The following is a 27211-nucleotide window of genomic DNA, read 5'->3' as shown; positions in this document are numbered from 1 at the left end:
CCGCGCACAGACCACCCCACCCCACCTCAACCAGCCAGAGAGAGAGACGGGGAGACTGAGACGCCAATCATTCATCACGTGCGCCAGCCTTGGGCAAGTACCCAAGTACCCAAGTACCCAGGTCGAGTAGTGGGGGTTTGAAGCGGAAAAGCGTCAAGCGTCCCTTTGCGCGCTTTTTCTCTTCTCCCTCAACGCCCAAGTTCCCAACCCACCGCAGCCCATCTCAACCTGCAAACGTCAGACATAGAGATATACAATTGGCAATTGATTCCAAGCGTGTGAGTCTCTTCCCCAGACCCCATCTGTTTCTCTCCTTCTCGCTCTCCCTGTCCTTGTTGCCGTTCCTCCAGGCCCAGCTGGGTGTATGCGGCCATAGGTAGGCAATTGTGTCTACCAAAACCATCTTCCCCCACCAGGACAAGATAACACAACACTGACAACTGGTTCTTCTCTTTTCAAGACTGCACGTAGAGCCATTCGTATTCCGATTTCGACAAGACAAGACAACATAAAACAACACAAATCCAAGACAAACAAAAGTGCCCCTCGTCTACGCCTCTCCTCTCCTCGCTTCGCGCTCTGTCCGTCTCGTCTCGTCTCGTCTCGTCTCATCCCGCGAGATAGATACCTACCTTATCTACCTAGTGCCTAGTCCTGTACTACGTGCCAGCTGAGATCTTGTTAATTTAGCGAGACCAACCCCCAGCCTCGTCACCGTCCCCTTATCCCTCGTCGTCTCTTCTCGTCTCTTCCGTCATCATGGCTACCGCAATGGATCATCTATCAACCGGCTCCACCAAGATCGCATGGCTTTCAGCCCTTGATACCGAATTCAAGCCCACCGAGAACTACCGCCGTACCTCCATCATCTGCACAATTGGCCCCAAGACGAACTCGGTCGAGGCTATCAACAAGCTGCGAACCGCCGGCCTCAATGTCGTCCGCATGAACTTTTCTCATGGCTCATACGAGTATCATCAATCCGTCATTGACAACGCCCGCGAGGCCGAGAAGGTCCAGAAGGGCCGTCAGGTCGCCATTGCTCTAGACACCAAGGGTCCCGAGATCAGGACAGGCAACACCAAGGACGATGCGGATATCCCCATCGCTGCCGGCGCAGAGATCAACATTACTACCGACGACAAGTATGCCACTGCATGCGATGCTACGAACATGTAAGTGAAACCATGAACCTCGAAGCTTCCCAATCCAAAATGCAAATGTTTCTCGGTTGCATTTGCACGACCAAGCCCCGTATCTGACTATTTTCAATCAAAATGCAGGTATGTGGATTACAAGAATATCACCAAGGTGATCGAGAAGGGCCGCATCATCTATGTCGATGACGGTGTCCTCGCATTCGAAGTTCTCGAAGTTGTCGACGATAAGACCATTCGCGCCCGCGCCCGAAACAATGGCAAGATCTCCTCCAAGAAGGGCGTCAACCTCCCCAACACGGATGTCGATCTTCCAGCCTTGTCCGAGAAAGACAAGGCCGATCTCCAGTTTGGCGTCAAGAACAATGTGGATATGGTCTTCGCCTCCTTCATCCGCAGCGGTGAGGATATCAGGGCGATCCGCAAGGTTCTCGGCGAAGCTGGGGCCCACATCCAGATCGTTGCTAAGATCGAGAACAGACAGGGCCTCAACAACTTTGCCGAGATCTTGAAAGAGACTGATGGTGTCATGGTTGCCCGTGGTGACCTTGGCATTGAGATCCCGGCCGCTGAGGTGTTTGCTGCCCAGAAGAAGATGATTGCTATGTGCAACATTGCTGGCAAGCCCGTCATTTGCGCCACTCAAATGCTGGAATCCATGATTTACAACCCTCGCCCTACGCGTGCTGAGATTAGCGATGTGGGCAACGCTGTCACGGATGGAGCTGACTGCGTCATGCTGTCGGGTGAGACTGCCAAGGGTAGCTATCCCACTGAAGCCGTCACTGAGATGCATGAGACTTGCTTGAAGGCCGAAAATACCATTGCATACGTCTCGCACTTCGAAGAGCTCGCAGCCCTGGCCCAACGACCCGTCAGTATTGTTGATTCATGCGCAATGGCTGCAGTCCGTACTAGTTTGGATATAAACGCTGGTGCCATCATTGTTCTGTCCACCAGTGGAGATAGTGCCCGTCTTATCTCTAAGTACCGACCCGTCTGCCCTATATTCATGGTCTCCCGGAACCCCAGCGCCTCCCGATATGCCCATTTGTATCGTGGCGTCTATCCCTTCCTCTTTCCCGAACAGAAGCCAGACTTCACAAAGGTCAATTGGCAGGAGGATGTTGACAGAAGAATCAAGTGGGGTATCTCTGGTGCTATGAAGCTGGGCGTATTGGTACAGGGTGACCCTGTAGTGGTTGTGCAGGGATGGAAAGGCGGTATGGGCAACACCAATACGTAAGTTGAATATTCCTTGATGCTTAGGATATTGCTAACACGATCAAAGTCTGCGTGTTATCAAGGCGGAGCCCGAGCATCTTGGCCTCCAAGGGAAATAGATTCCTTAACTTGTCATTGCCGATATAAAAAGGTTCCTAAGTAAGCACTTGGCATTTGAACAAGCTCCGCCTCCCTATGCTCCGGTATACCTAACATCCAGTTATCCTGTGACGCAGACGACGCTTGCTCCGTGGCTGCGGAGAAGCTAGCACCCGGTACACTAGAAGAGGGCCTCACACGCCATGCGTAGTGACACTGAATCGTTTGTAGAGAAGAATAATAATCTATTATTGCGAGATATTACTATCCTATTGATAACCTGTCCGTAGAGATCCTAAGCTGTGGGGAGCGTTTGACCTCAATCTTCTTCGTATATTTATATTTCAATCTCATAACACTCCCATCCTTATGATTAGAGAATATGACGTCTATATGTGACGCCTACTAACGTTGCCCTTTTTTGGGTATGGATCTCTCAATGACATTGAGAGATCCATAACGTCGAGATCCCAAGACTGTGTGTAAGGCATCAGGGTTCCCTGCGCTAAGATGCGCTGTTGGTGGGCCGTATGTTGTGGGGAGCATGAGATATATAATAGACATGAGAACATGAAAGCCTATTTCCCTTTTTCCGAACGTTGGCTATACCTTGAGGATTGGATAGGAATTTGCCAGCCGTGCTTTTGTGCTGGAAACCAATTGGACACCCACACAGGGCAACCCCCCTGAACTTCTTGAATCCCACGACGGTATGAAGATTGCCCAGGAGCTGGGGGAGTGGATTGCGAGAACCCCCGCAGAATGGCAGCTCTGCGTATGTATGCCACTATCTGAAATGCCACCAAGCACTAACTCCTTGAAGGTGGTTATCTACATAGCCATGATTGCCTTTTTGTCCACCCTCCACTTAGTTGTCTTCCTATGGCTTTTCATCGCCTACTTAACGACAGGGTCCATATACAAAGTGAACAAAAAGATGAGACAGGTTCTGCAGATGACGGGAGCGAGGATGGGCGATAAGGAGGGGTAATTGGGACATGATACTCAAAGGGGTTTTATCTATATTAGAAGAGCGAGCGAGACGTGTCTCCTTGTCAGCTATTGAATGTACATAGCCCATCGAGGTTGAAGATAAATATGATGCTCTTGGGTGGGGATAAGTATAATAAAAGGACTATAAAGCTATAATTTAAACCTATTGCTCCAATTGTTTTCTTGGCCGGTATTAGATGGAAAAGAGACGATAGTACTTACTACCTATAGTACCTAAGGTAGGTGCCTCGGTAGGAAGTATATGTTAGTGCTTTATAGGTGACGAAGTATTATATTACGTCGCTCGTAAGCCGTGTCCTAGCCGGCGGACGGCCACGACAAGCTTACAATGACTCGAGCTGCCGAGGAACCAACTCAACACACAAAACCAGCGCCAACCACGTAGAAATGGCATAGTTACTCTTCTCTACCACTGTTCTGAATTGCCTCACTCGCAGACCCACAGCATACAACCCAACAGCACAATGCCCGTCCTGCTTTCACCCAGATGAAAAGCCTTCACGTCCAGGGCTTCGAAGCCTCGAACCCGAACTCGAACTGCCCGCAATGCTCCCACCGCCTACGCTGAGCTTCACTATCCCGTCGATTCATGACAATCTTGTTCTCCAATGCCGAGTCTACCATCCTAAGTGTCTGGCTCCAGATTCCGTCTCGCAGATTGAGACCTGGCGCAAGAAAGCCGCTATCATTGCGCACCCGTACGCGCCACTTGGGTATGTGGATCTGTGAATATTCTATCTGCGAGTGTGTTGGATATATGAACTGCTGTGGCCCTAGAACTTGAAGTGCTAATATGATTGGAATACTGTAGCGGTAGCTACGATGACCCTGTTGTTGACTTGATAGCGGGAACCATCCTCCAACAGGGCTTTTGCGTCGGTACATTCAACTTCAGGTTCGCAGCACCTCACCCAGCCCATCCTTCGCCTCATGATCTAACAAATTGGGTGTGAAGAGGAGCAGGTTCCTCCAAAGGGCGGACATCGTGGCAGTCAAAAGCCGAGCAGAATGATTACATGTCCTTCATTGGATTCATGATCTACTACATGCATCATCTCTCCGGGCCTCGATTATCTCCATCGCCAATAGACCAGCCTGTATTCTCGCGCTCTGATTCCGAACTCCCTGATTTATCTCCCATTCCCTCACAAACTGTCCCTCCTCCACATACTAGCGATCCTCGGTATAATACAACCACGCCCGGCCGGCCAGGCGTGCTAGGCAATGGGAATATCGATGGACATTATCTCCGCTGTCGGCTGCTGCTCGGGGGCTACTCATACGGTGCTATGGTGACTTCTTGCCTCCCAGCTATAATGAACTCGTTCCTCGAACCATTCCAGAACCCGTCACCAGGTTCAGCCTTTGCCGAGATCCGTCTCAGGGCTGAATTTCTTGCCCTCCAGCAAAATGAGGTGATACAAGCCCATATATCATCACTTCTCCAGTCCTATGGCCATAGATCCGGGCGAAACATACATTTAAATGGTCTCCATAGTCCCAGAAGCCGAAAATCTACCAGTGGAGTCAGAGTGGGGGGTGAAGAAGATTTAAGAAGAGCCAGCCATGACTCCTATCGGTCCCGAAGCTCATTTACCATCGAGACACAAGAACGGGTCAGGAAAAGTGTAGATCGTGTGCGGTCTTTGACTAAAAGAGTGCACCTTTCTCAAGATAGGGGAGACAGTGACGGAGCCTTTGCGTCTCCCCACGAAAATGGACCGCGTAAATCGGACAGTTCTGGGGACGAAGAAGCAACAAAATCAACGGCTGGTGATGAGGAAACCACAACGAAGGAAGAAAAATCTATAATAGAGATTCCTGGAATTGCAGACGAATTCCAGCCAGCATATTTATTAGTATCGCCTTTGCAAGGCATGATTAACAATCTAGCGACTATGTGGAGCGGCAAACCCTTAAAAGAGCGACGTTCTATACATGAGAACGAGATCAAATTCACGATCGATCCAACACTAGCACTTTTCGGTGATGACGATGTCTTTGTCAGTGTCAAGCGGCTACGGAGCTGGGTTGAGAAGCTGATGAAATCTGGGAAGGGTGGAGATGGCGGCCATTTCCGGTATAGAGAAGTTGCCAATGCAGGCCATTTTTGGCACGACCATGATGCTAGCAAGATTCTTGAAGAAGAGGTCAGGAGCTTTGTATGTACTCTATGATATAGACGGGCAGTTTAATCTTGTACAACTAAATTTACTGGATAATAGAAGGCAATTCTATCATTATGGGCATGTTTCAAGGACACATTATCGCACCCCTCAATTCTTCTGCGATAATAATAATAATATCAGATATGTTGGTTGAACAAGCTAACTTATTAAGCACCTCTATTTTAATCCAAGTCTATGAGTGATAGCAGATACACAAAATGTCGGCAGGATTTTATTTACATATCTCCACATTGGGCTCGGAGAGTTTTTCCTTTTTAGGAGGACTGCAGTGTTTTCTCATCAGACACCTTTAGGCTTTATCTTCTGGCAGGCTAGCTCTAGATACCATCCTTACGAAAATTTACCTTATTGAAGCCACATCTTGGCTTGCCCGTCTCCGAGTCTGGATTATAATATGAGAATCTGACCTCCGCAGCTTTCTCTGCCTTGGACGGCGTAGACAGTGCCGAGATGATTCAACCTGTCAAGAGCTCCCCTGCAAACTTCGACCTCGCACGAATCTTTGGACCATAAAATGTCAAGACCCACGGCACAAAAGTCAACAAGGCACCAACACCTCCCAACAAGCTCCCCGCCCCTTGGAAAGTCAAATTTTTGAATAGTGCCACCGTTACTAGGGGAAATATGCCACCAAGCATGTTGCGGCAGAATGACTGAGCGGCCAATGCGGAACTTGCATAGCGGTGGTAAGTGTCTGCAAGGTAATTGAAGGTCGCCAGGTAGATGGAGTAGATACCCATTGTTGCACAACCGACGGCGAGAGTTGGAACAATCCAAGGGATAGATGGGAATGATGTCCAGCCAAACCAGAACAGCCCAATTGGGAGCAATGCAGATTCTATACATGCGAAGTAGAGCCTCCCTTCGGGGCCTGAAAGGTCTAAGCTCCTTCGAAGTCGACTCGGATTCTTTATGTTCTTGGACGAGGAGGCCAGATAGCGTTCAAGAAGGCGATCTTGGTATATTGATAGGACTGTTGCGAGTGCTGCCCCTACGCACATGGCGGCGAAGACCGAATTTGCTTCCTGGAGACTGAAGCCGGATCGCTCGAAGACCAGTGGTATGGCACCAAATGTTAAGTATAAAACGGCCCAACTGAATGAAACCCACAGCGAAAAGAAGAACACAACAGGCTCCGTAAACAGGAGGTGGAAGGGTCGATAGACTGATATAGTAATCATTTTGCTGATCGACTCGCGCTCCTCGTCGGCTTTGACTTTCCATCTTATTCGCTGACTTTCAGTCTTCTCAGATCCAGACGAAGTAGGAATATTGAAGCCAACGTATCCAGCCTTTTCACGCTCCTCGTACCAGCTGTTCAGACAAGCTGCCTTCCGGCTCAGGAGGATACTTCCTCTTGTTTCCTTGAAGCATACAGTCACGGTTGCAATGAGTAAACCGCAAATGATGACCTGGACCCAGAATATCCATCTCCAATGCGTGTTCTGGGCAATGAAGCCACTAACCAATGGGCCTAAGCCTGTCCCAAAAAGAGCCGTCCCCGAGAATAGGGCCATTGGCGTATTCCTGTCCTGGGCATGGTAGAGGTCGCTAACAACACCGCCAACCATCGTGGAGAAGACGGAGCTTCCGCATCCTACCCAAAATCTGGCGACTAACATCCCAGCATAGGAACGTGTGATGGCACAGCCTATTAAACAGATAAAATACAGTATTCCTGCCGCTACAAATACAGGATAGCGTCCATTAATCTCTGAAAATGGAGCAAGTACCATAGGAGCAATTGCGAATCCCGAGCAAAATGTGGTGATACCAACGAGAATGGCAACTTCACCGACTTGCCACTCCTCACACATTTGCTGGGCAGCGGGAGCATAAGAGCCTGCACCGTATGCCGTGACGAGAGTGGCTATGCAACTGAGCCATACTATGAAGCTCTTGCGGCTTTCTGCCCATTCGAAGGGAGAAGTGTATCGTTTGAGGTCCGGTTGGGCCGGCGCGGGAGTTGCTGAAGGGTTTGTGGAATTCCAAGTTGACGGCTGTGGCAAGATAGAATCAAATGTGAGATAATGATATGTAACCGGAGTGTTTTCTTCCAGGATATGTCTCTTGGACGGTGGATTTGAGTCAGAGCCACGGTTGGAATCGTTGTTCCCCTTGAGATTGTTTTGTGAGTCAGCGAAATCTTCATCGGAGATACGATTAGAGTCGGCTTCGTCAATCTCGGGAGCAGCCATGAGGAGGCAAAGATCGCGACATAGAACGAAGTGGAAGGATTGGGAGCAAAAAAGGACAAATGATTTATAATATAAGTACTTGCAGCGCAGAAAACAACATAGTAGAGAGAAACTCGAATCCAAGGAAGAGATATTCCCGAACATTTCCAGAAATAAATATGGGTTAGTCACTGGAACTAATATTTATTTCCTAGGATCCAGGGCTAGGACTTGAGAGAATCAATCCCTCGGGTTATTCCCGCCAGCCAGAATCCCGGTTCCGAGGCTGTTCTACATCAGCACTTTATCTGGGGATTTTATTTCCAGATGGCCACTGTCTTGGTTTCCGACTGGCCCAGTCCCATCCCCGCGTGGAGTGCGATTATTGGTTGGACGAACATGTTATCGTGGGGAAACACAAGCCTCCTGGCCTGCGGCAGTCACACAACTTGTTACACTTCTCGAATAGCATGAATCAGCTAAAGCGGGCTGCCACGCCCCTGGAGAAGGCATATATAGGTATATCTCTATATCTCTATACATACTCACGTACGAATACTAGCTATAGTGGCTCGGGTGGCTGCAGTCAGCTAACCTCTCAGCTTACCCTTAGCTCTATTACCCAGTCCGGAGACGATAAATTGGGGCAGATTTTGGGCAAGCCAGGCTGTACCTTGACTAAGCAACTCAGAATAAGTATCCCACAGGTGCCCTGGCGATCAACGAAAAAGGGTGCGTTGATTGTAATTGTTAGGAGAGTGCGTCGCATCTATAGAACAAGATCTCACCCAACGGCCCTGAACAAATAACAAGGCTGATAGACAGCTTAGCTGCAATACATCCCTCGAGAGATATTAAATGTCTTTTTGTGAGTCGAAGGACTAAACCGCCTTATACTAAATGTTATATTGTAGTTTTGTGCGCAGCGTATTATGTATAAGACGTGAGTCCAACTCGTGTGAGGCAAGTATACTCAAGAGGTCTCATCCGCACTCCCATGCTCAACCAGCAATTCTTCCAAATTCGGACCATCATCTTCGCTATCTTCTCGCTCAGTGCTGTCGTCCCGGTTAAGTTCCCTTGTTTTCCCACTCAACTCATTAGGTACGCTGGTATCGAGCGTTTCTTCCTGCCCCAGCTCGTTATCACTGCCAGTCGCTTCTAAAGCTCCTTGCAGGATGCCCTCTCCCTCTCTAAATGCCTCAAGCTCGGCACCAATAGCACAAATTAATAGATTCCACCCTCGTTCTTCGGCCGTGGCTGCGGATTTCTCGAGTTTGCTAATGACATCTCCCATCTTCCCTATTTGCTTCTTAAGCAGAGTGGTGTTCTGAGGATCACCGCTGGCCATCTGTTTCCTCAAGCCGTCCTCGAACTCTGTCACAACTTGAATTGCATCCTGCCAGAGCTGAGCACCCTCATCCAGTGCCGCCTTCTCGTTTCCGACATCCTGCTTCCGGGCGTGTAGCTGGGAAAGCTCTTTGTTCCACCATTCTCTCGCCATGCTCAAGGTTCTCCTACTAGAGGGCAACGCCATAAACCCAGCTTCGTTGCCCATAATAACGGATACTGGGACGGGAGGCCGTTTAAGGAATTGCTTTACTTCCGACTCAGCCTCCTTCAGCGCACCCTGATAGCTGCTCAATTTTGCTTCCTGCCTGTTCACCCCCTCTTGAATCTGCTCCCCTAGCCATCGTTTCCTTGCCTTCATCTCCGCCAGCCTCTCCTCAACCTCTCGAATCTCATTGTCGACGGCTTGCTCCTCGGTCCTTAGCTCCGCGAGCTCCCTAGCCTCTTCATCGCTTCCATTTCCCTGGTCTCCGCTCGCACTATATCTGCTCAGCTGCTTTCTTGCGCCCTCTATCCGCTTCTCCCAAACATCAACTTGTTTTAAAACCTCGTTTCTCGTCTCAATCTCACTAGTTAAAATGCCAACTTCATCTGTCTTTATTCCAACCAGTTCCTCCATATCCGTCAGCAAACCCCTCCTCGCGCCCCTTAAGCTAATTTGCTTCTTCTTTGGCTGCCTAACCGGCACAATGCCCCGATTCTTTCCATTATGTAGGCTCGAACTTCTCTGCGCCGACCTCGATGTCGGCGTGCTGCTCCCCGCATCGGAGCTCCCGTCTATGCTCGACTTGGAACCAACCTCACCCCCAAAGCCCTGCACCAGACCCGCAGATTGTGCATCGAGTAACATCTGTAATTCCTGATGTATAGCCTTTTCCCGCCTTTCCAGACCAAGTAAAGGATCTACACTGGCAGTGTTACTTCTGATGTGTACACCTCCAACCCTATTCCCTGCATTATAACCCCGCGACGAAGATTCCGCGCCCCAACTATAATTTGTAGAGTTCGCATGTTGACTTGGATGTTGTACTGGTGGTAAAACAACACTCGTAGCTATCGGCGGCGGCGGCGCAGCGAACTGGATCCTTCGTTCTCGTGTTCCGGGCGAACGAGATGTGGAGGGGTTATGGGCATCGTCGTTGTTCTTGGAGCGATAGAATGAAGGCGGAGGAGAAGGAGAAGCTCGTGGGCTTTGTGACCCCCGGGGCGACAAGTCCCGGAGAGAGTATGACTCCTCGCGGGAGTGTTGAGGGAGGAGAGGATTGCGGTCCCGTGGGGAACGAGAGAAGAATGATGATCGCGACATTCTGGTAGGTTCCAGCTTCGCTCAACGTAGTGCCTTGCAGTGCACTTTTGTCTCAGAGGCTTTAAAGCGTATTCTGACGTTGGATATTAGTATTTATGTCAACCTATTTCTGAGTCTTTGCCAAAGGATGAAGAGAGGGTGGGCGCGGTGGTTGCCTGTGTGCAGTTGCAGGTAATGAAGGCGGCGGTTGCTCACATGCTTCAGAAGGTCATCTGAGAACATCTCCAGTCCAGATAGACGCCCATGTGAGACTCCTAGAATTCGAAGACAGCACTCAGGCAACCATGCTGCGTCGAATAACTTATGTTGTAACACCTGCAACGAGTTTACAAAGGGGATGGGGAATAACTGCAAGGCTGACAGGTAGTGACAAGAGAGTATATCCCTAGCCCTTATCAGGGCAAGGCGCGAACGTCACTGCACTATCGCTGGTACATATGTCAGATTTCAGCAACGCGAGATTTTTACATTTACATCTCCAATATCTAGTGACATCGATTCTCTCCCAGTTGGGCAGACCGGGAATCACACGGACAACTGTTGGATAATAGGCAAGTTATGTTGCAGCTCACAGCTCGCGACCCAGGCCTGGCAGCGAAGAACACATATGTAAGTTCTAAGCCCTTACTATCAAACTCAGATGAAGAGTGTATCACAACCCCTCCAGTGAGATTCCATTTAAGTCACAACAGTGTTGCCTTTAGTCGGGCTTGGATTGCAGCTGCGTATTTTCTATCACTCGAGACCCGTGCCCCTTTCACAACCTCAAGGGCTAGGCAGGCAGCTTCTGAAAATCCAATGCCCCAATTGACAAGCCCCCTCATCCACAGTCGACGGAATTGTCGAAGAGTCTATAACTCATCCAAGGCTGGGGTACTGATTCTGCTTCAATTGAGACCGCGCCTTAATATTTAGGTGACTACTAGACTCGTAAGACGCTGGCCTGTCATTCTTGACCTACGAAGACAGCACCGCCTCGCCACTCTGCCTGGAGTTATGCCTTGGACATCGTCTGACAGCCCAATGCTCCCACCTCTTCCATTGAGATCTGGGTACTGTCGCCCCATTGTCACCAAGGTCTTCGTAGCAGTCGCACTGTGGGGAATTACCAAGTATACCTCTGGAAACATCGGTGATAGGTGGCTCCGGCAATGTTGAATGGTACACCATCGCACTATCGCTAATAAATGCGTTGTGGTTTCCTTGCTCATCTTCACTTGCTTCGTCGTCGTTATTGGTGCCATTGCTCCCTTCAGAGTCTTCCCATTCATCGACCTCCTGGTTCTCGACCATATCCTCAGAATCGCTGGCATCCTGTGCTGAGCTCGATGCCTCTGCTTCATCCTCTGTCTCCTCATCCGCATCTTCGGAATCGCTCAAATGCATATCATCAGAATCGCTGTCCACATAATTAAAAGCGACCCCACCTAGATCTTGGCTGCCGTAACCGATGCCGAAGAGACTGATCCATTTCATTTCAAATTCATGCCGGATGACTCTTAGGACATTGTCCCATCGACTGCCAGATCGGAGTTGGATGTATCTGAAACGTACTGCCTTGAGATTCGGATGCCGACGTAATAGTCTGATTATCTCCCACTCGTTTAAGCACCACATGTGTATTCCAATATATCTGAGGTTTGACCACTTCATCTTGTGGAAAATATCTTCAAGCGGGATTGAGACGTAGCGCCCAAACCCAATATGTAACCCCACCAGAAGGATTGTCCTACTCAGAACGCCTCTGCAAAATTCTGATAACCGAGTGAGCTCTTCATCTAGGTCTGTCCGGTAGTCGTTCACCAGTTGTAACTCTAAGCATTCTAATCGCTCCACAACTTTGGATATGGCAAGTTTAGAGCTACGTGTCAACGACAATGGTGCTCCAAGGTCGACGAAACGGCAAGAGAAGCGCCTGAGCTTGGCATTTGATTGTAAAAACGCCAGAGTCAATGCCGTCGCTGCTTGCTCACAGGCCCGAGTCCAGCTAAATTTTGCTTGGTGACGATCTCTTAAAAACCTTGCCCAGTTTGCATCATGCTCATCCTCGAGCCGCAATAACCTTATTTGCTCAAGGCCCCTGAATACCCTGAATGCAAATAAGAGCCCCCGTGAATCGATTCCGTCTTCTGTAATTCTGTTCTGGTTATCGGCTCGTTGCTTGGCCTCTAGAATCCGACTTTCAAGGTGCCTACTGTGCTTAATCCTGGCGCGGATCTGCATCGTTGTATGTTCTGATTGCAATCTTTCGAGCCGGGGGCGCTCGGTTCTTTGCAACTCTCGATTCAGTCTCCCCAAATTATTCTCTGTTTCGGCGTGTTGCCGTTGAAGGAGCCTTTCAAAACCTGCTTTGTCTGGAAACCGCCTGTTAGAGGAGGGATAACTGGGCATAGTAGGTCAATTCACCTTGGAGATGGAAGCGAGGAACCATGTATGTGAATCTTTTGACCTTGGTTGCTATATGTCGTTGTTCTGCAATTTTTTGCAGCACCTCGAAGCCTTCAAGGGAAAATCTAGTGGTGAAGCGTGCGAACAACCGTTGAAGACCCAGCTCCGCAAACTTCCGACAGACCAGTCTCTGCCAAAAGGGTTAGCCAAGTATATAGTGATAGCAATGAGACTATCAATTGTTTCCTTACTAGGTTTTTAAGCTGATTTGTCTCATTTGGAGTCTTAATATCGGCGAAGCTCTCTAAGCTGAGCGAGCTTCTATTCTCGATCTTTACCATGCCCCTTGGTTTGTGGGCAACGTAGTCGAGGATATAATCTAGAACCTCGGCCGGTAGTTTAAAAATAGCAGGGCTCGAATGAAAGCGAAGCCTGTAAATAACATCGAACCTCTTATTCACCAGCCTGAAGTTGTTGGTATCCCTTGGGTCAGGACTCAGATAATCCAAGATATTTCGTAGGCACTCCTTGGGCAGTCTCAAGATAGGGGGGGATGGACAGAATCGAAGCTTATAGATATCGTTAAACCTTCTACAGACCAGACGAAAGTTGAGCATATTTCTCAAGCCACCCTCTGGAAAACTGGTCGCAAGCTGTTGGGTAGTCACAGGCATCTTCCTCCTGCTCACCAACTTCCAGTCCGCATCGCCCGCCAGGAGCATAAGGATTCTATCCAATACTTCGGCCGGAGGCTTATAGATAGCGACTGAGGGTGTCATGATGCGGTAACAACCCGAAAAGAGTGTCAAGTCCTAGTTATTAGAATCAGAACTCAAGACTCCATAGGATAACGATCCGGAGACACGTCGAAATATACTCACAGTGCCCCTCCCTTCAACCCTGTGTGGGTCCTAGCCAAGGGCTATTGGATCCCGAACACCCCCACTTTCCTAGCTCCGATCTATGGTAGAGGGCGATTGCCGATAGCAGTGGCTGGTAGTTTGTGGGCAGCCGGTTGTTGCTTTTGAGCTGCCCGAGTTGATCGGGGAATGTCAAATCCAATCTTCGGCTATCCAGAAATTTTCGACCGCTCCCCCGACCTGGGACATTGTGTGGTGTAATGCCCGGCTTCATACAGCAGTTGCCAGACAGACTTTTTATGTGGACGACCCGGGAGGTGCCGCAGAAGACCACCAACTTGATTGATGGTCGATCGAGCCCAGAGCTGGTGGCTGTAAACACCCAATATAACCCTACGAATAACGGAGTCGTCTGAGGTATTAATGCGTCCCACTAATCATCCGGACGGGGAGGGCTGAAGCTTTCTTTGCGATTCGCTCGACCTAGCCCTGTCTTCCGCTACCGTCGTCGCGGGGACATTCAAAACATCATCATGTGAGCTTGAAGGCTTCTAATTCGATAGAAGGTGGTATGAGACAAGGGTGTTGGTTACTATCGGCCGCATATTGGCAGCAAAACAGTGGATGGCGGGACGATGAGGTTGATGTTCAGTGGGCGGGCTCAGGGCGAATCAAGCGAAAACCGGACGGGCTTCCTTGGACTCTTGGATGAGGTGGGGTTTCTTTTTTGGCGGATGGAGAAACACGCAGGCAGGAGATGCGCATCTGCGTTGCTGCGTGTGTGCTAAATACGAAATAAACATGGATGGGAGAAGTTGCATCCTGCTCGAGAATCGAGATGCGGACAACACGACTGGCCCAAATGCTCGGCGCTTAGAGCTGCGCTGAGCTGCGTTTGGCCCCGCATATCGGCAGACAACTCACTCGCCTGGAGACAGCGACCAGAAACCAGAAACAAAGATCGCGCGTCACCAACTTCATCCTTCCTGGCCCTGTTTTGAGGTTCATTGCTGGTTGCAGGTTGCTGGCTGCTGGCTGCTCTGGCTGCTGCACGTATTAGTGTATCAGTGTGTTGGTGTATTGGTGTATCAGTCGGGAACGGCCCGAGACGCCGTTTGCGGTGGAACAGCACGACGGGGCGTTTGTTTCGTGCTTCGGCGGCGTCACCAGCAGCTCTTTCTGCGCTTATCAACCCATCTATTCATCCATCCATCCATCCCTGGTTGTCATGTTGCCCGCCTACCTAGTACCTACCTACTGTCAGCTTGCCATGCTCCGTAAGCTCCCAAGGTGGTGCATATGCAATATTTTGTGACTGATGCAAGATGCAGGTTTGGTCACATTACAAGGCCCTTGACTCCGCTGGCTGCAAGCTATCTCCATGCTGCGCGGGAAGGATTCGGCTTTCTGGTGTGGACTTCCTGGCCATTCCCACAGGGTCAGTTGGGCGACCGCCAGGAAGCGGAGGGATGTTCCTCTTCTCGGCGCACACGGAAACGGGTAGAGAGTCAATCATGCGATGCTTAAAAATGAAAGTTCAATTGCCGGCCTCTGCAGCCATGGATATCTCTGAAACAGGATGTCATCATCTAGCTGGAGGGCACCAGGGCAGCAGTCTCCCCGAGGCCCGTGGGCGACAGCATCTGCTTTCCCCGAATGAGTAGCTGGGATTTTAAGCCGCGCTAGTAACTCACCTATGATCAGGTATCACAGGGCCTGGCGTTCCAATGGCACATATTTGGAGCAATATCCAACAATATTAATGGAAAATACACATAGGAGAGTCAATGTTGACAGGTGGTTGTGTACCTATAATTCATAGGATGTCTAACTTTTTAGGCCCAACAGCTAGAAACCAGGCTGTATCCCAATCCTCAAAGGGATGAGCCACGAGTGCTTTCGGCAAGGCGTTTCCGTATTGCGGTACTGCTTATTTTTGACTCGAAACTCTCGGTTCGAATTCCGCTATCTTCGGATCCTTCTGCATCCAAAACATCGACCTCGAAGACTTCGAGAGCGTTCCAAGCCTTTTCTACTCGCTTATCGTTGACCGCTTGGCCGCCAGATCTGGTTTCACTTGAGACGACGAGTGCTGTGACGCTCTCGTCCGTGATCGTAGGCCCAAACGGATCCTGAATTTCGACACATTCAATTGTGATGGAGCATGGTCTCAGGGTAGTGTGGACTGCTCGGCCATTGGGGATCGGTTCATTGAGTGATCGCGTCTGTAGCGCTGCTTGCCGACTCGAACGCGTGAATGATAGGATGGAGAGCAGAAAATCAACAACATCATCTTGCCGCTGCTTCCAACTTCTTATATGCTCGGCATACTTTTTGTTTTTCAGAAGCTCATCCCCAGTTATGCCAATGATCAAGCGCCGAGCAACTGTAGACGTCTTACTGGCTGGTTGGAGGAGGAGGGCAGCGGCGGTGAGCAAGAGCTTATGACCTGCATGAAGATGGTCAAACGTACCGCCGAGAGCAACAACAGTATGGGACGAGGATGGGCTTGGACACGGCCGAGATGGTTCGGGATCTCTCTGAATCATCGCGAGGCCACCGCCGACCATATACACGTGACCAGTAAGAGGAGGAAGAGACCTATTTGCCAAGCTCTGATAGGTAGCAAGGAGCTTCTGACCTTCTTCGCCATCAACAGAGAATATAATGTTCCATTGGCGGCGTGTCATCGCAAGCGTAGGTAGGTCAATAATAGGACCGACGACACAGGTATCCAATTTGTCTTCACCTCCATCTGGAAGCGCCAGCGTTCTATCGTAATCCAGGAGTATCACTCGGGCATCCACAGAACCCGGCGCAGCAGTGTCAGAGTCGATGTCCACGCCATGCTTTGCACAAACGTGGCAGAACAAGCTATAGAAGATGGCAAGAAGGTGTTGGATGTCGCCCCATATCTGGGAGCGAGGTCCACCAAGCCGGCCATGAAGATCGGGACATGGCAACGCCACCTGGAGTTCCGTGTGTGCCTCAAGCTTCCGTAGTGCAGTGACAGTCGCCAATATTGAGGGCTCATAAGCAGCGGCGACGGAGGCTGCATTTAAGAGCGACGGGGGCGGAGGAAGAAGCAGAAGAGACGTTTGTACCTTGGCCATGTTGGAGTTGTGAGAGGATATCAGACCCTAGTGGAACCTGGGGCGTTGGGGGATTAGGGCTTGGTGTTGTGATGAACAGAGATAGAGATAGCGGTCGATGTCTGGTGTTCGATCTGGTATTTGATAGAGTACTCGTAGCTTTCGGGCTAGTTCGCAAGCTCATGCGGGTTTCCTGGCATTTGGAGTTGAGGTTGAGAGCAATATGGAGATATACGGAGATATATGGCCTGCAATAGACAACACCAATTATAACCAGTACCAAGTAATAATCCAAACACCGATTTGGATCAGCGAGAAGCGCAGGTGGGTGTAAAGTCGAGAGTCTTGTAAGTGTAAGTGTAATTGTGTAAGTCCAAAGTCCGAGGCTAGAGTCCAGTCCCGGAAGTAGTCCGGGGGTGACTAAGTTGGGAGTGCACGGGACTGGAAGAGTCACCTGACCGGTAGCGAGTAAGGTGCCTTGGTACCTAGGTACCTAGGTAAGTAAAAGTATCAGCGACACAAGGTAGATAGCTAATATTAAAGTGCATAAGGTAATTAATGACAGAATAGGACGATAAATGGTTTATAAAGGACACATCGTGTTAAGCCTGGCTTTGTAACACTGATCTGTATTTTAACAGTTCCAGTATAATGTAAGGTACCCTAAGGTAGACGGCAGTGCGCAACAAGGTCATGTGACTAGAGTCAAGCTACCTGTGAGGTATATCAGGCAAGTGTAGCCCTATTTTGTGAAGTTCTACTAATGAGCACCTCCGTTTTAGTAGGTCGGAGTGATACGCCAACCTACACAAACCTTGTTTTTAAGCCGGAGGTGCGTACGAAGTAGTGGACTATATTGTCACATCAGGTAGCGTCAGCGACTACAGGTGATTAGCATGCCTGGGTCTATCCTTCTACCCAACGATTACTCCGTACTAACTCTGTAGACTGATAATATATGCGAGGGTTCTAAATGATATAGAGAAGGAGGATATAGTCAATTCCAAAGCACTTGCGTACGGATTTCTGGTACTTCGTAGCACTGCTCACTAGCTTACGGTAGAGATTCACCTTGACATCGACACCGGCCAACTCCCCTGACCAGTTAGGATTCCCAATTATTATATCCCTTTAACTGCCTCACTGTTTTGAACTCTCCTCCATACCGGGCACAAGATCTTCGCAGTAGCATCCCCAGTACATACTTCGTACGCAGAAGTATACGGTGCTTGCAGCCGCCACGGCGGCTCCATCTACTCAAGTAGCCAGTCGAGACTCGAGACAGCGCCCACAACCGCCGAAGCTCGCCTCCTTTGGCGCGCCAACTGCAATCCTGCGACTGCGACTGCGACTCTACATCTAGGAATCAGCATCACAGCTGGCACCGCAGACCCCTTCTCTGCAGACCCCGCTGCAGGAGGACAACCCACCTCGTCTTCTTCCCATGGTCGGCCACGTACTCATTCTCATCCGCCATGAATCAGCCCCAGCCGCCGCCGCCGCAGCAACAACAGCAGTACGAGACCCCTCGGCGCACTCGACACGCAGATGAGCTTCATCTAGCTCCTGGGGCGAACACCATGCCTTCACAGAGAGGGCCTCAGATCAATCTGGATCAAGCCACTGCAGCTGCTCCTCACTATCAAACCGCAGGCGCCCAGCTCCCCGGATCTCTGCAGCCCGGCAGGCCAGCTCCAATGTCTGTAAATACGGCTCCTATAGTTCCTACCGCCTCGCAGACGTCGTCCCAAGACCCCCATTCGACCCCATCACGACCTGCGGCGCTTGGCTTATCCCATAACTACACGCGGTCAAGCCCAGCAGGCTTTGAGGGCCAGGGCTATCCTCCGTTCAACTCGACAACTCCTGGGAGTAGTGATCAAGGTCACTTTGCGTCCCCAACGACCACAACCTCGAAATATACCCCGCAAAATGCGCGAACCGTTTCCAACACGCCGCTTGGCCTGGCAGATATCCGTCCTCGTGCCGACTCAAGTCTCTCCGAGAGCCCGTCTGGCGCCAATCCATATTCTTACGACGGCGTCAATGCAGTACCGACGAACAGTAATTACTTAGCACCGTGGGCTATCTATGCTTTTGATTGGTGTAAATGGCCAGCCCAGAACCGTGACGGAGGGAAAGTGGCCCTGGGAAGTTATCTGGAGGATGGCCACAATTTTGTAAGTGCTCTCATTCCCTTATTCCAAGCAGATCGCCGCGCGGATGGCTGATTGCTCTTGGTCCGACAGATCCAGATTCTCGATTCCCAAATCACGCCCACACCAGCCGAGTCGTACACACCAGGAGCTCCAAAATATGGGTTGGATTTTGTTAAAATTGCTGAAGCAACTCATTCCTACCCGGTGACACGATTATTATGGGAGCCGCCGTCATCACAGAAGCAGTCCACAGATCTGCTTGCTACCTCTGGAGACCATCTGAGATTGTGGTCTCTACCATCCGAAACCCCACTCCCTTCCCCAGGCAATTCGATCTCTCGGTCCGCTAACCATGGGCGAGATATGCCAGCCAGCAAGCTTACTCCACTTGCACTTCTATCAAATTCCAAGACTCCCGAGCATACGGCCCCTTTAACCTCACTTGATTGGAATACGGTGTCCCCAAGTCTCATTATAACATCCAGTATTGATACAACCTGCACAATCTGGGACATACCAACATTGACTGCGAAAACACAATTGATTGCACATGATAAGGAGGTGTTTGATGTGAGATTTTGTGCCAACAGTGTCGACGTTTTCGTTAGCTGTGGCGCAGATGGCAGTGTTCGAATGTTTGATTTGAGGAGTCTAGAACACAGCACTATTATTTACGAGCCTACAGCCAAGGACGATAAAGGTATGCACCCCCGTAACCCGTTTGCTCTCAGTCACGATACTAATGTTATCTACAGATTCGAGCCCGGGTGGAGGAAGAATAAGCCCTACATTGGCTCAGCAAACCATGTCTTACGCACCGCCTCTATTAAGGCTCGCTGCTTCGCCACATGATACTCATCTCCTAGCGACATTCTCCCAAGACTCGAACGTTATCCGAATTCTCGATGTGCGGCAGCCAGGACAAGCGTTGCTGGAGCTTCGAGGCCATTCAGCGTCCGTAAATTGCATCGAATGGTCACCCTCCCGGCGCGGAACTTTAGCTTCAGGGGCGGACGATTCCTTGGTCCTCATCTGGGATCTGCTCAGCCAAAGCACCTCCCTTGCACCTCCAGGCCCGGCAGTGAATGGAGCTCCCACCCCGGACAACAGCCGGGGCCCAGCCGCAAGTTGGCAGTGCGATTATGAGGTTGGAAATATTAGCTGGGCGCCCCATAGCGGTCTAAACAATGACGGAAGTGAGTGGTTGGGTGTGAGCGGGGGCCGGGGAATTTGGGGTGTGAAACTATGAGGGCGGAGGAAACTTTGATGGAAAATGTTAGGATTCGATAGAACTATAGAGGGAAATGAGCGTTACGAGGTGTGTACTTCACTCGCATAGTCCAGCCAGGCGTTCAGGTTTTTTGCGAGTATGTTGAAGGGGGTAGTGAGATGTTATTTTTGGGGCATCTTTGAGGGCGATCGAAATGAGATGAAGTGATAAGGATTGACATGAATGGAAATGGAAATGCCCACCTAAATGTATTTATAGGGGTAAAGAATCAATTGGTTGAGCGCCTTTCAAGGAGTACCAACGAGCTACAGCCATGCCACCATGCATCGTCTATATTATCCTGATGATCAACCAGGTAGGTTCCAATGTCTCACTGTTTTTGAAATAAGTGCAGTGCTTCAAAGACTTTAGGTCGCAAGCCTATTTCCTACTCCTAAAAGCATATATATGTGCTAAAATCTTGAGTCGTGTTGAACTACAGGCTCTTTAAACATCTGTCGAGATAAAGTAATTTGTAGTAAAGGTAGGATACCAGCTGAATAAAACGGTTGGTCTAGCGGCAGTGTATGCTAATGTCCGTTGGATTATTGTACGTACGTCCACGCTCGTTTCTCGCTTTGAAACCTTCCCGTCTATATCTCTGGTATGTCTATAGCATACGATATGTACAACCCAGTGTTGCTCTTTCCTATAGCTAATCTCATGTCGATGTCTATAATCTCTACTCACTGAGGACTCTTATCATTGCACCAGGCATATGCCGACTCCCTTCGCCTTAAAGCCTCTAGAAACGAAGTCCAAACCTCGGTGCTTATGCAAATAACAAGTACATCTATACGCCCTCAATCTACATCATCATCATTAGTCGTTTGCGGCATCTCCTTCTCCTTCTCTGTGCCCGCATCACTCAGCTCCCCATTCACAGCCCTCTCATACCTCTCCCTCTCATCAGGCGACATTAGCGATAAGGGTTTAGCTCCTTGAATACCATTCTTGATCTTCCCATCCTCGCTAACATCTTCTTTGAGGTACAGGGCGAAGAGGACAACCAAGAGAACCTCGTCCGTTGCGCGGTTCTTGAGCACATATCTGAGCGTATGTGAGCGCTTTTGCTCTGTCCTGTTACGGCGAAATAATAACGTGTTGGCGGATTTGCAGTTGTTAAAAAGGGGGGAAGAATAAGGGAAATTATAAGAATGAAGGACGGCAGTGATACAAATACCCAAGGGAATCACGGGAGGGTGAACAGGAAGATATAGACACGACGTACCGAAGCCCTTGGCCATCCCAGTATTTCATGATTGGAAGTGTGAAGCCAGGCAATCTCAGCGCAAAATCTAGTAGAGAAAAGGAAAAGTATTAGCCCTTGAAAAACTATCGCTCAACGAAGCAGGGTAGAAGAATGGGAGGGGCGGAAACCAACCATTGAAATCCAAATATGGATTAAAGAAATCACATCCATAGACCCTCCCCTCCTCCCACTCCCACCCCTTCCTATTCTCCTCATTCAGGAAGTGCTTCTTCCTCCCAGCCTGCGTTTCGGGAATTCCGTTCTCCTTCCTGACCTCTAGGCCATCCTCAGCACCGCCCTCTTCAAACACCAGTCCAGCCTCGTGTGTATTCTCCGCCATCTCCTTGCCCCCAACGTGCAAAGCATTGAAGCTGCTCAATGCAGGCCCATAAAGGTAGGGCTTATCTGCATATACATCGCCATCCAGACCAGGATCAGCAACCCATTTCACGATCTTGAACGCGGTGCCGAACCCAGGCGGTAGCCGATCGCGAATGGGGTGGTCAAAATCGTTGCCGAAGACGAGGTCATCGCCGTTGATGTTGGATTTGAGCTGGAATTGAAAGGATATGCTGTATTGGTCTTTATTCTTATCGTGGGGAGGGAGATCGAAGTAAGGGGAGGTGGAGGGTGAGGAACGTGGGAGGCCGCGATACGACTGAGTTGGTAGATGTCATATTAGTTCGTGGTAAAAATGGAGATGGGTATTCAGGAAATAGACGCACCTGTATTCGAACGTTTAGGTCTGCGTGTAGGTGCTCTGATTCTATCGTGATATGTTGCGACTCGTTGACAGGCACGACCTTGTGACTCAGAGGGTCATAATCCGAGCCAGCAGTGACTTGCAAAATATAGTTATGCGCCATGGTCTTGCTCTCTTATCTCATGTCTTTGGGTGTGCCTATATTCAATGATATTTGGAGTGTGTGCCTTGCCTACCTAGTAAATGTGCGGATTGAAGCATTCCTTTTATGTATCGCCGAACTTTTTTCCCGCCAATTATTGTTGACACGAGCAAAATGTACCTAGAAATCTACAGTACTGTACTGTACCTAGGTCCTGTAGGCGAGTCGCTCACGGTGACGTTATTGCGTCACTTGACGACTACTAGGTCCCTTTACGGATGGCGAGGTAAGTAATAAATAATTTATTAACCACGTATTTCTTTAATATACAGTTTATTATTGTTGAAAATCACGTTGTAATAAATACATTCAGGAGCGCGTCGTAATATAACATGAATAAGAAAATATCACGACCTATTCTATCGGCGAAGTGGATTAAATTATACTAGTTACTGAAACTCAGATTGGATATATACGGAAAAGATTATCAATTGCCTTCCAAATAGAGGCTATATACGCTCCAGTAACAGCAACTCAGGTGAGGTTGGGCTGGGGGTCGCTAAAGGGCGAAAGGAACTGATCAATATCGACTCGCTCAAAGAAGCTGATATGTCCAAATCCAACCCAATACTGCGCTAGCTGGTTAGGTGAAATCATGATGAGTTGGCTTTCGATGTATGTGTCTGTGACATATTTATTAGTTTCTTCGTCTGAACTTGCACTGCGGGTAGGAACTTACGGTTACGGAACATCGGGTTTGCGATATGGCCGGTACTCCGCACGATACGGGCTCCCTTAAACCTCTGCTCCGTAGCTGTGCGAATAAAACCGCCTTTAGAGATATCATCGGCGATAAACGTGTATTCTCCCCTTGGAACGTTGGGATCCCCGGTCAATTTAATGGCCTCCAAACTACCCCTATAAATTCGCTCCTCCTTCTTCCTAGACTCCCATTCCTCAGCCGTTTCATCCTCTCCTCGCACCACCGAGGCCTCGTCAAAAGGCTCTTCATCATCCGGCTGATGGACCAGGAGGAACTCGCATCCATGACCACTATAATCGCCGACCCAAATTCCTCTGTATGGTTTGTCTTCCGTCGGTGTATATACCTTCGGATCAAGTGTGGCATAGGTATACACCTCTTCAGCGAGATGAATGCCGGGAGCATTCGATCCAGCTGTCATCTGCATCCACCGTCTGATCCGAAATGCCTGGTCCGAAACCTGGGACCGTTTCTGCGGCTTGTGGCCAGCGCCCACGAAGGCCTCTTGACTCGCATTCCGGACGCGTGAGTGAGCTGGAATGGTTGGCGGCGGCCAGAGGGACATGTTAGGAAGCTCCTCCACCGGGCGAGCAAGGAGAAAATTTGAGAAAACTCCATGGTGGCTCCGTTCGTTGATACGCATGGGGGTTTCAGCATTGAATTTATGAAATGCTGTCGATTCCCCTGAGGATCCAACCGGTGATTCATGTTTGATGGCATCAATTTGGAGCACAGGTTGGTCCAGGTGGAGGCGACACTGAGGTTTGAATGAATGAATGAGAACTTCATCGTCAGCTTCCCAAGGATCGAAGGTTGGGGGAGATCGCTCGGCGACTAGCCGATATCCTTCGATGCATCCGCGACGAGGATCATAGCGGCAGATGATGATTTTGCCAGTAAGAAAGTAGTCACAGAACCAGACCTTGTACTTGGTCAGAAACCAATGTGGGTCGTGAGATATGAATAGTTCTCGATAACTGGTGTAAGGGGAAGGGGACGATAGCTGAACACCGGGGGTGTTCTCCTGAACATGGCGCTGCCAATATAAATCTAACTTGGCGTGGCCGGATAGCATCCGGCAAGTGGAGGAGACTGAGGCAAGATCTAGAGGACCGAGGAAGTTGAAGATGTAATTGAGGAGTTCCGACGGTAGGGCAAGTAGAAGGCTAAGGTGAGACTTAGCCGCAACAGATGCGCCTGGATAGTGGGGAAGTACTTGGTCAGCCATGGCTTCTAGGATAACTTGTGGAGATACTTAGACGGAGAGGTGGAGTATTGGAAAGCCTTAAAGTAGGTCAAAAATAGAGAATTCGGCAACGGATAAAGAATGAAACATACCGTTCGAGCTGTATGGCTGATTTGTCAAAGGAGGCAGCGTTGCCTTCTGTTGCCATGGCACGTGAAACTTCGACAAGCTCCCTGTAGGTCTCTTGACTTCGACCGGTTCCGGAAGAAAAATATCATGGCCAATGCTGGGCCCCACGCGTCCATGAAGATATCTATCGTCATCTTCCATAGGAAAAGCCACCTCTGGCATTTGGGGAGACTCTATAGATGGCGAATTAGAACCCATTTCGTTTTGTTTGATTGGGCTCGGATGTTAGATAGTTTAGAAGTGATTTCTGTCCGTTGCCCTTCCTCTGTGGTGACTGAGCTTGGTACCCTGCTTGGAGGGTTCAGAGATAAATCGAAAGCTGAGGATGGAGCTGATCAACCTCTCTGGCCCACTGTGCATATATTTCTTTCTGAAATAACGCCCTCCCCCGATTTGGAGCACTCGGGGACTTTGTTGACCAAGTCGCTGCACTTCGACTCTAGCTCAGCTGGACCCTATGGGCTGCAGAACTCACGTCAGAAGTGCCTCGGAACCAGTGGCTGAGAAGGACACACGCAGGACTGCTCTCGGCGAGGGATCGCAAGACCCACGAATTGTGTACAATGGTGGCTCTGAGCTTCCTATTCAGGCGGCGCAGGTTTATGCGCAGCGGCAGTTGCAAATAGTCCGGCCAGCTGCTAGCTAGTCCTAGGGTTATGCTCGTATCTCTCTGCTCTTCAAATACGAATTTAAAGGAGAGGGCAATCTGCGAAGTTCGCGATTATTGGGTAGGGGAGCAGCAAGTGACCGGGACAGGGCCAACGACCGAGGTCAAGTGAAGGCAACAGATCCGAAGGGGTAATAACCAGGGGTAAGCAGTTGAGAGTGCAAAGAGCAGAGGAAACTTGACTGTGGAGCAAGGAATAGTGCAAGGGGAGTGGCTGTCGTGGGAGTGGCGAGATATGGTTCTCGTTGTAGCAGTAGTTAAGCTGTAGATAGGAGCTGTAGTACCCTGGCAATCGATCCGAGATTCCACCACCAGCCGCAAACCAATCCAGGAACTGTGAACCCTGAACTGCAACTTCTGGACTTTCGAATTCTCGGGCTCCAGGTCCTGTATTGAATCGTGGGCGTCGGCGTCTACTCGGTAGGAAGAGGTAGATACTGGCCGTTAAGTTGAGAAGAAGCTCCAGGGAAGGGTTGTTTAATAGCGATCGATGTCTCGTTGTTGCTAGGAGGTTTGGATTGGCGTTGTATTATTAATTGCGTATCCGGTCTTCCTGTGTAAATCGTTCACGTTCATATAGAGGTAGTATAGTATGAGTAACATGTTCCATGACAAGGAACACGGGCAAAGGGCGTGCTGTCGCTGTCGCCGGCACCGGCAGTGGCTGGAGATCCGATGCGCCGCCGCACCGCAATCCGGCCATGACAGGGTCGCATCCGTGGGGATCTCGTGGCAATAATGCGCATTGATAGACGATAGACAATAGACGTTGAAAGGTGGGGGAGCAACGGAGGTGGCGGAAGAGGAGGAATACCTAATATATGAGGTGGACCAAGTAATAATAAACCTTCGAGGTCTCAGCTGAGACGAACGGTTTCTAAGCGAGGCCCGGGCATCGTCTGTCTCTACTACCAACAATACGTGCTTGTACAAATACAAGTACATTACCTCTCATCTCATACAAATCCTATTCTGTCTCTGCCTAACTCCAAATAATCAGTCTTCTGCTTCTTCTTCTCGTCCCTCATGCTCCTCACCTTCAGACGGATGTGCCAAGTAGCAGCGACGGATAACAGGATGCATACCATCAAGGAGGCAGTTGATGAAGGCGAGGCTGATAGCGGCAAGAATCAGGTCTTTCATGTATCATTGTCCCCATGCATTCTCTCCCTTCTTTCCCCTCTTCATCAATGTCGTCCTTCGCCCCTTGGCGTATGAGTATCGCCAGTCAATTTAGAATGAAGGGAGGGTTTCCTACTAGAGATTCATCATCTAGCTTCCTCTTTGAGAAGCTCCTTCCTCTGCTCCGGCTTTCCGGCTCTTATTGCTTCAGTTGAAGCTCATATTGCTGCGGTCTGCGTGTTGAGTATAAATTGGATCTTTCAACGACGTCCTTCGGAAGCCCAAGATGGCTCAATATACTCTCGCGGCTGAAAGCCGCCGCTCCCCGATCATCCGGGACAGCCCTCCACCATCCGCCATCCCACCGACGAATCAATAAATCTCGAAGCTGGGTCAGCAGCACAGTGTGGCGCAGACGGAGGGTTTGGTCGGGATGAGGAGCCGTTGCCATCAAGCACAGCAAGATCTTCGCCGCAGGTACCAGTACCACCCCATTACCCCTTTCCCCTTCCCCTCGCCGGGATGCCCACCACACTGTTACGCAGTTATGCTCTTTCGCTACCATGCTTTACGGAGTATATCCATATTGCCGGATTCTTATGTTAACCTCCCCCCCAGAGCGAAGCATTTGCAAATCAAATCAGCATTGCACCACCACCATTCTATGATAGTATCCGGGTGCTCAACACACTTTTGACGCCGAAGCTCTTTGGCCCATGTATCGTATTCAACCAGAGTCACCTGGGCTATTATCTATTGTTGACATTGTCCCTAAGAACCCTAGAGATTTTGGTCACATCACCTCGTGTGCAGGTGGTCAGAGCAAACAGCCGCGAGCACAAGTTCTCTCCACACATAGCTAACATACTAAGGTATATACTCTATCTGATATTAGAAGTTTG

At 49.7% G+C, this 27211-nt stretch overlaps 9 protein-coding genes across 9 annotated transcripts; 3 read left to right on the top strand and 6 right to left on the bottom strand.

Moving 5' to 3' along the window:
* Positions 1-759: 759 nt before the first annotated feature.
* Positions 760-2500, top strand: BP5553_07953 (Pyruvate kinase; the record flags this gene model as incomplete). The annotated part of the gene is made up of 3 exons (XM_032016576.1): positions 760-1175; positions 1284-2399; positions 2449-2500. The coding sequence occupies 3 exons, from the start codon at positions 760-762 to the stop codon at positions 2498-2500; spliced, it is 1584 nt and encodes a 527-aa protein (XP_031866867.1).
* A 1322-nt stretch (positions 2501-3822) lies between these two features.
* On the top strand, positions 3823-5671 carry BP5553_07952 (uncharacterized protein; the record flags this gene model as incomplete). The annotated part of the gene is made up of 4 exons (XM_032016575.1): positions 3823-3875; positions 3932-4207; positions 4306-4389; positions 4450-5671. 4 exons carry the CDS (start codon positions 3823-3825, stop codon positions 5669-5671), a joined length of 1635 nt encoding a protein of 544 aa, XP_031866866.1.
* A 467-nt stretch (positions 5672-6138) lies between these two features.
* Positions 6139-7881, bottom strand: BP5553_07951 (uncharacterized protein; the record flags this gene model as incomplete). Its single annotated transcript, XM_032016574.1, has 1 exon — positions 6139-7881. The coding sequence occupies one exon, from the start codon at positions 7879-7881 to the stop codon at positions 6139-6141; it is 1743 nt and encodes a 580-aa protein (XP_031866865.1).
* Positions 7882-8833: 952 nt separating this feature from the next.
* Positions 8834-10516, bottom strand: BP5553_07950 (uncharacterized protein; the record flags this gene model as incomplete). The annotated part of the gene is made up of 1 exon (XM_032016573.1): positions 8834-10516. The coding sequence occupies one exon, from the start codon at positions 10514-10516 to the stop codon at positions 8834-8836; it is 1683 nt and encodes a 560-aa protein (XP_031866864.1).
* Positions 10517-11473: 957 nt separating this feature from the next.
* BP5553_07949 (uncharacterized protein) lies at positions 11474-13683 on the bottom strand (the record flags this gene model as incomplete). Its single annotated transcript, XM_032016572.1, has 3 exons — positions 11474-12870; positions 12923-13094; positions 13156-13683. 3 exons carry the CDS (start codon positions 13681-13683, stop codon positions 11474-11476), a joined length of 2097 nt encoding a protein of 698 aa, XP_031866863.1.
* Positions 13684-15638: 1955 nt separating this feature from the next.
* On the bottom strand, positions 15639-16877 carry BP5553_07948 (Nucleotidylyl transferase; the record flags this gene model as incomplete). The annotated part of the gene is made up of 1 exon (XM_032016571.1): positions 15639-16877. One exon carries the CDS (start codon positions 16875-16877, stop codon positions 15639-15641), a length of 1239 nt encoding a protein of 412 aa, XP_031866862.1.
* A 1454-nt stretch (positions 16878-18331) lies between these two features.
* On the top strand, positions 18332-20264 carry BP5553_07947 (uncharacterized protein; the record flags this gene model as incomplete). Its single annotated transcript, XM_032016570.1, has 3 exons — positions 18332-19036; positions 19106-19715; positions 19771-20264. The coding sequence occupies 3 exons, from the start codon at positions 18332-18334 to the stop codon at positions 20262-20264; spliced, it is 1809 nt and encodes a 602-aa protein (XP_031866861.1).
* Positions 20265-21088: 824 nt separating this feature from the next.
* On the bottom strand, positions 21089-22403 carry BP5553_07946 (Uncharacterized protein; the record flags this gene model as incomplete). The annotated part of the gene is made up of 4 exons (XM_032016569.1): positions 21089-21365; positions 21517-21583; positions 21670-22195; positions 22263-22403. The coding sequence occupies 4 exons, from the start codon at positions 22401-22403 to the stop codon at positions 21089-21091; spliced, it is 1011 nt and encodes a 336-aa protein (XP_031866860.1).
* A 513-nt stretch (positions 22404-22916) lies between these two features.
* On the bottom strand, positions 22917-24718 carry BP5553_07945 (Uncharacterized protein; the record flags this gene model as incomplete). The annotated part of the gene is made up of 3 exons (XM_032016568.1): positions 22917-23065; positions 23122-24378; positions 24484-24718. The coding sequence occupies 3 exons, from the start codon at positions 24716-24718 to the stop codon at positions 22917-22919; spliced, it is 1641 nt and encodes a 546-aa protein (XP_031866859.1).
* Positions 24719-27211: the final 2493 nt, after the last annotated feature.

This window comes from Venustampulla echinocandica (assembly GCF_003357145.1).
Source record: "Venustampulla echinocandica strain BP 5553 chromosome Unknown scaffold_7, whole genome shotgun sequence".
NCBI lineage: Eukaryota > Fungi > Ascomycota > Leotiomycetes > Helotiales > Pleuroascaceae > Venustampulla > Venustampulla echinocandica.
Note: the sequence above shows the minus strand (reverse complement) of the source record. Positions and strands in the feature narration are given on the sequence as shown.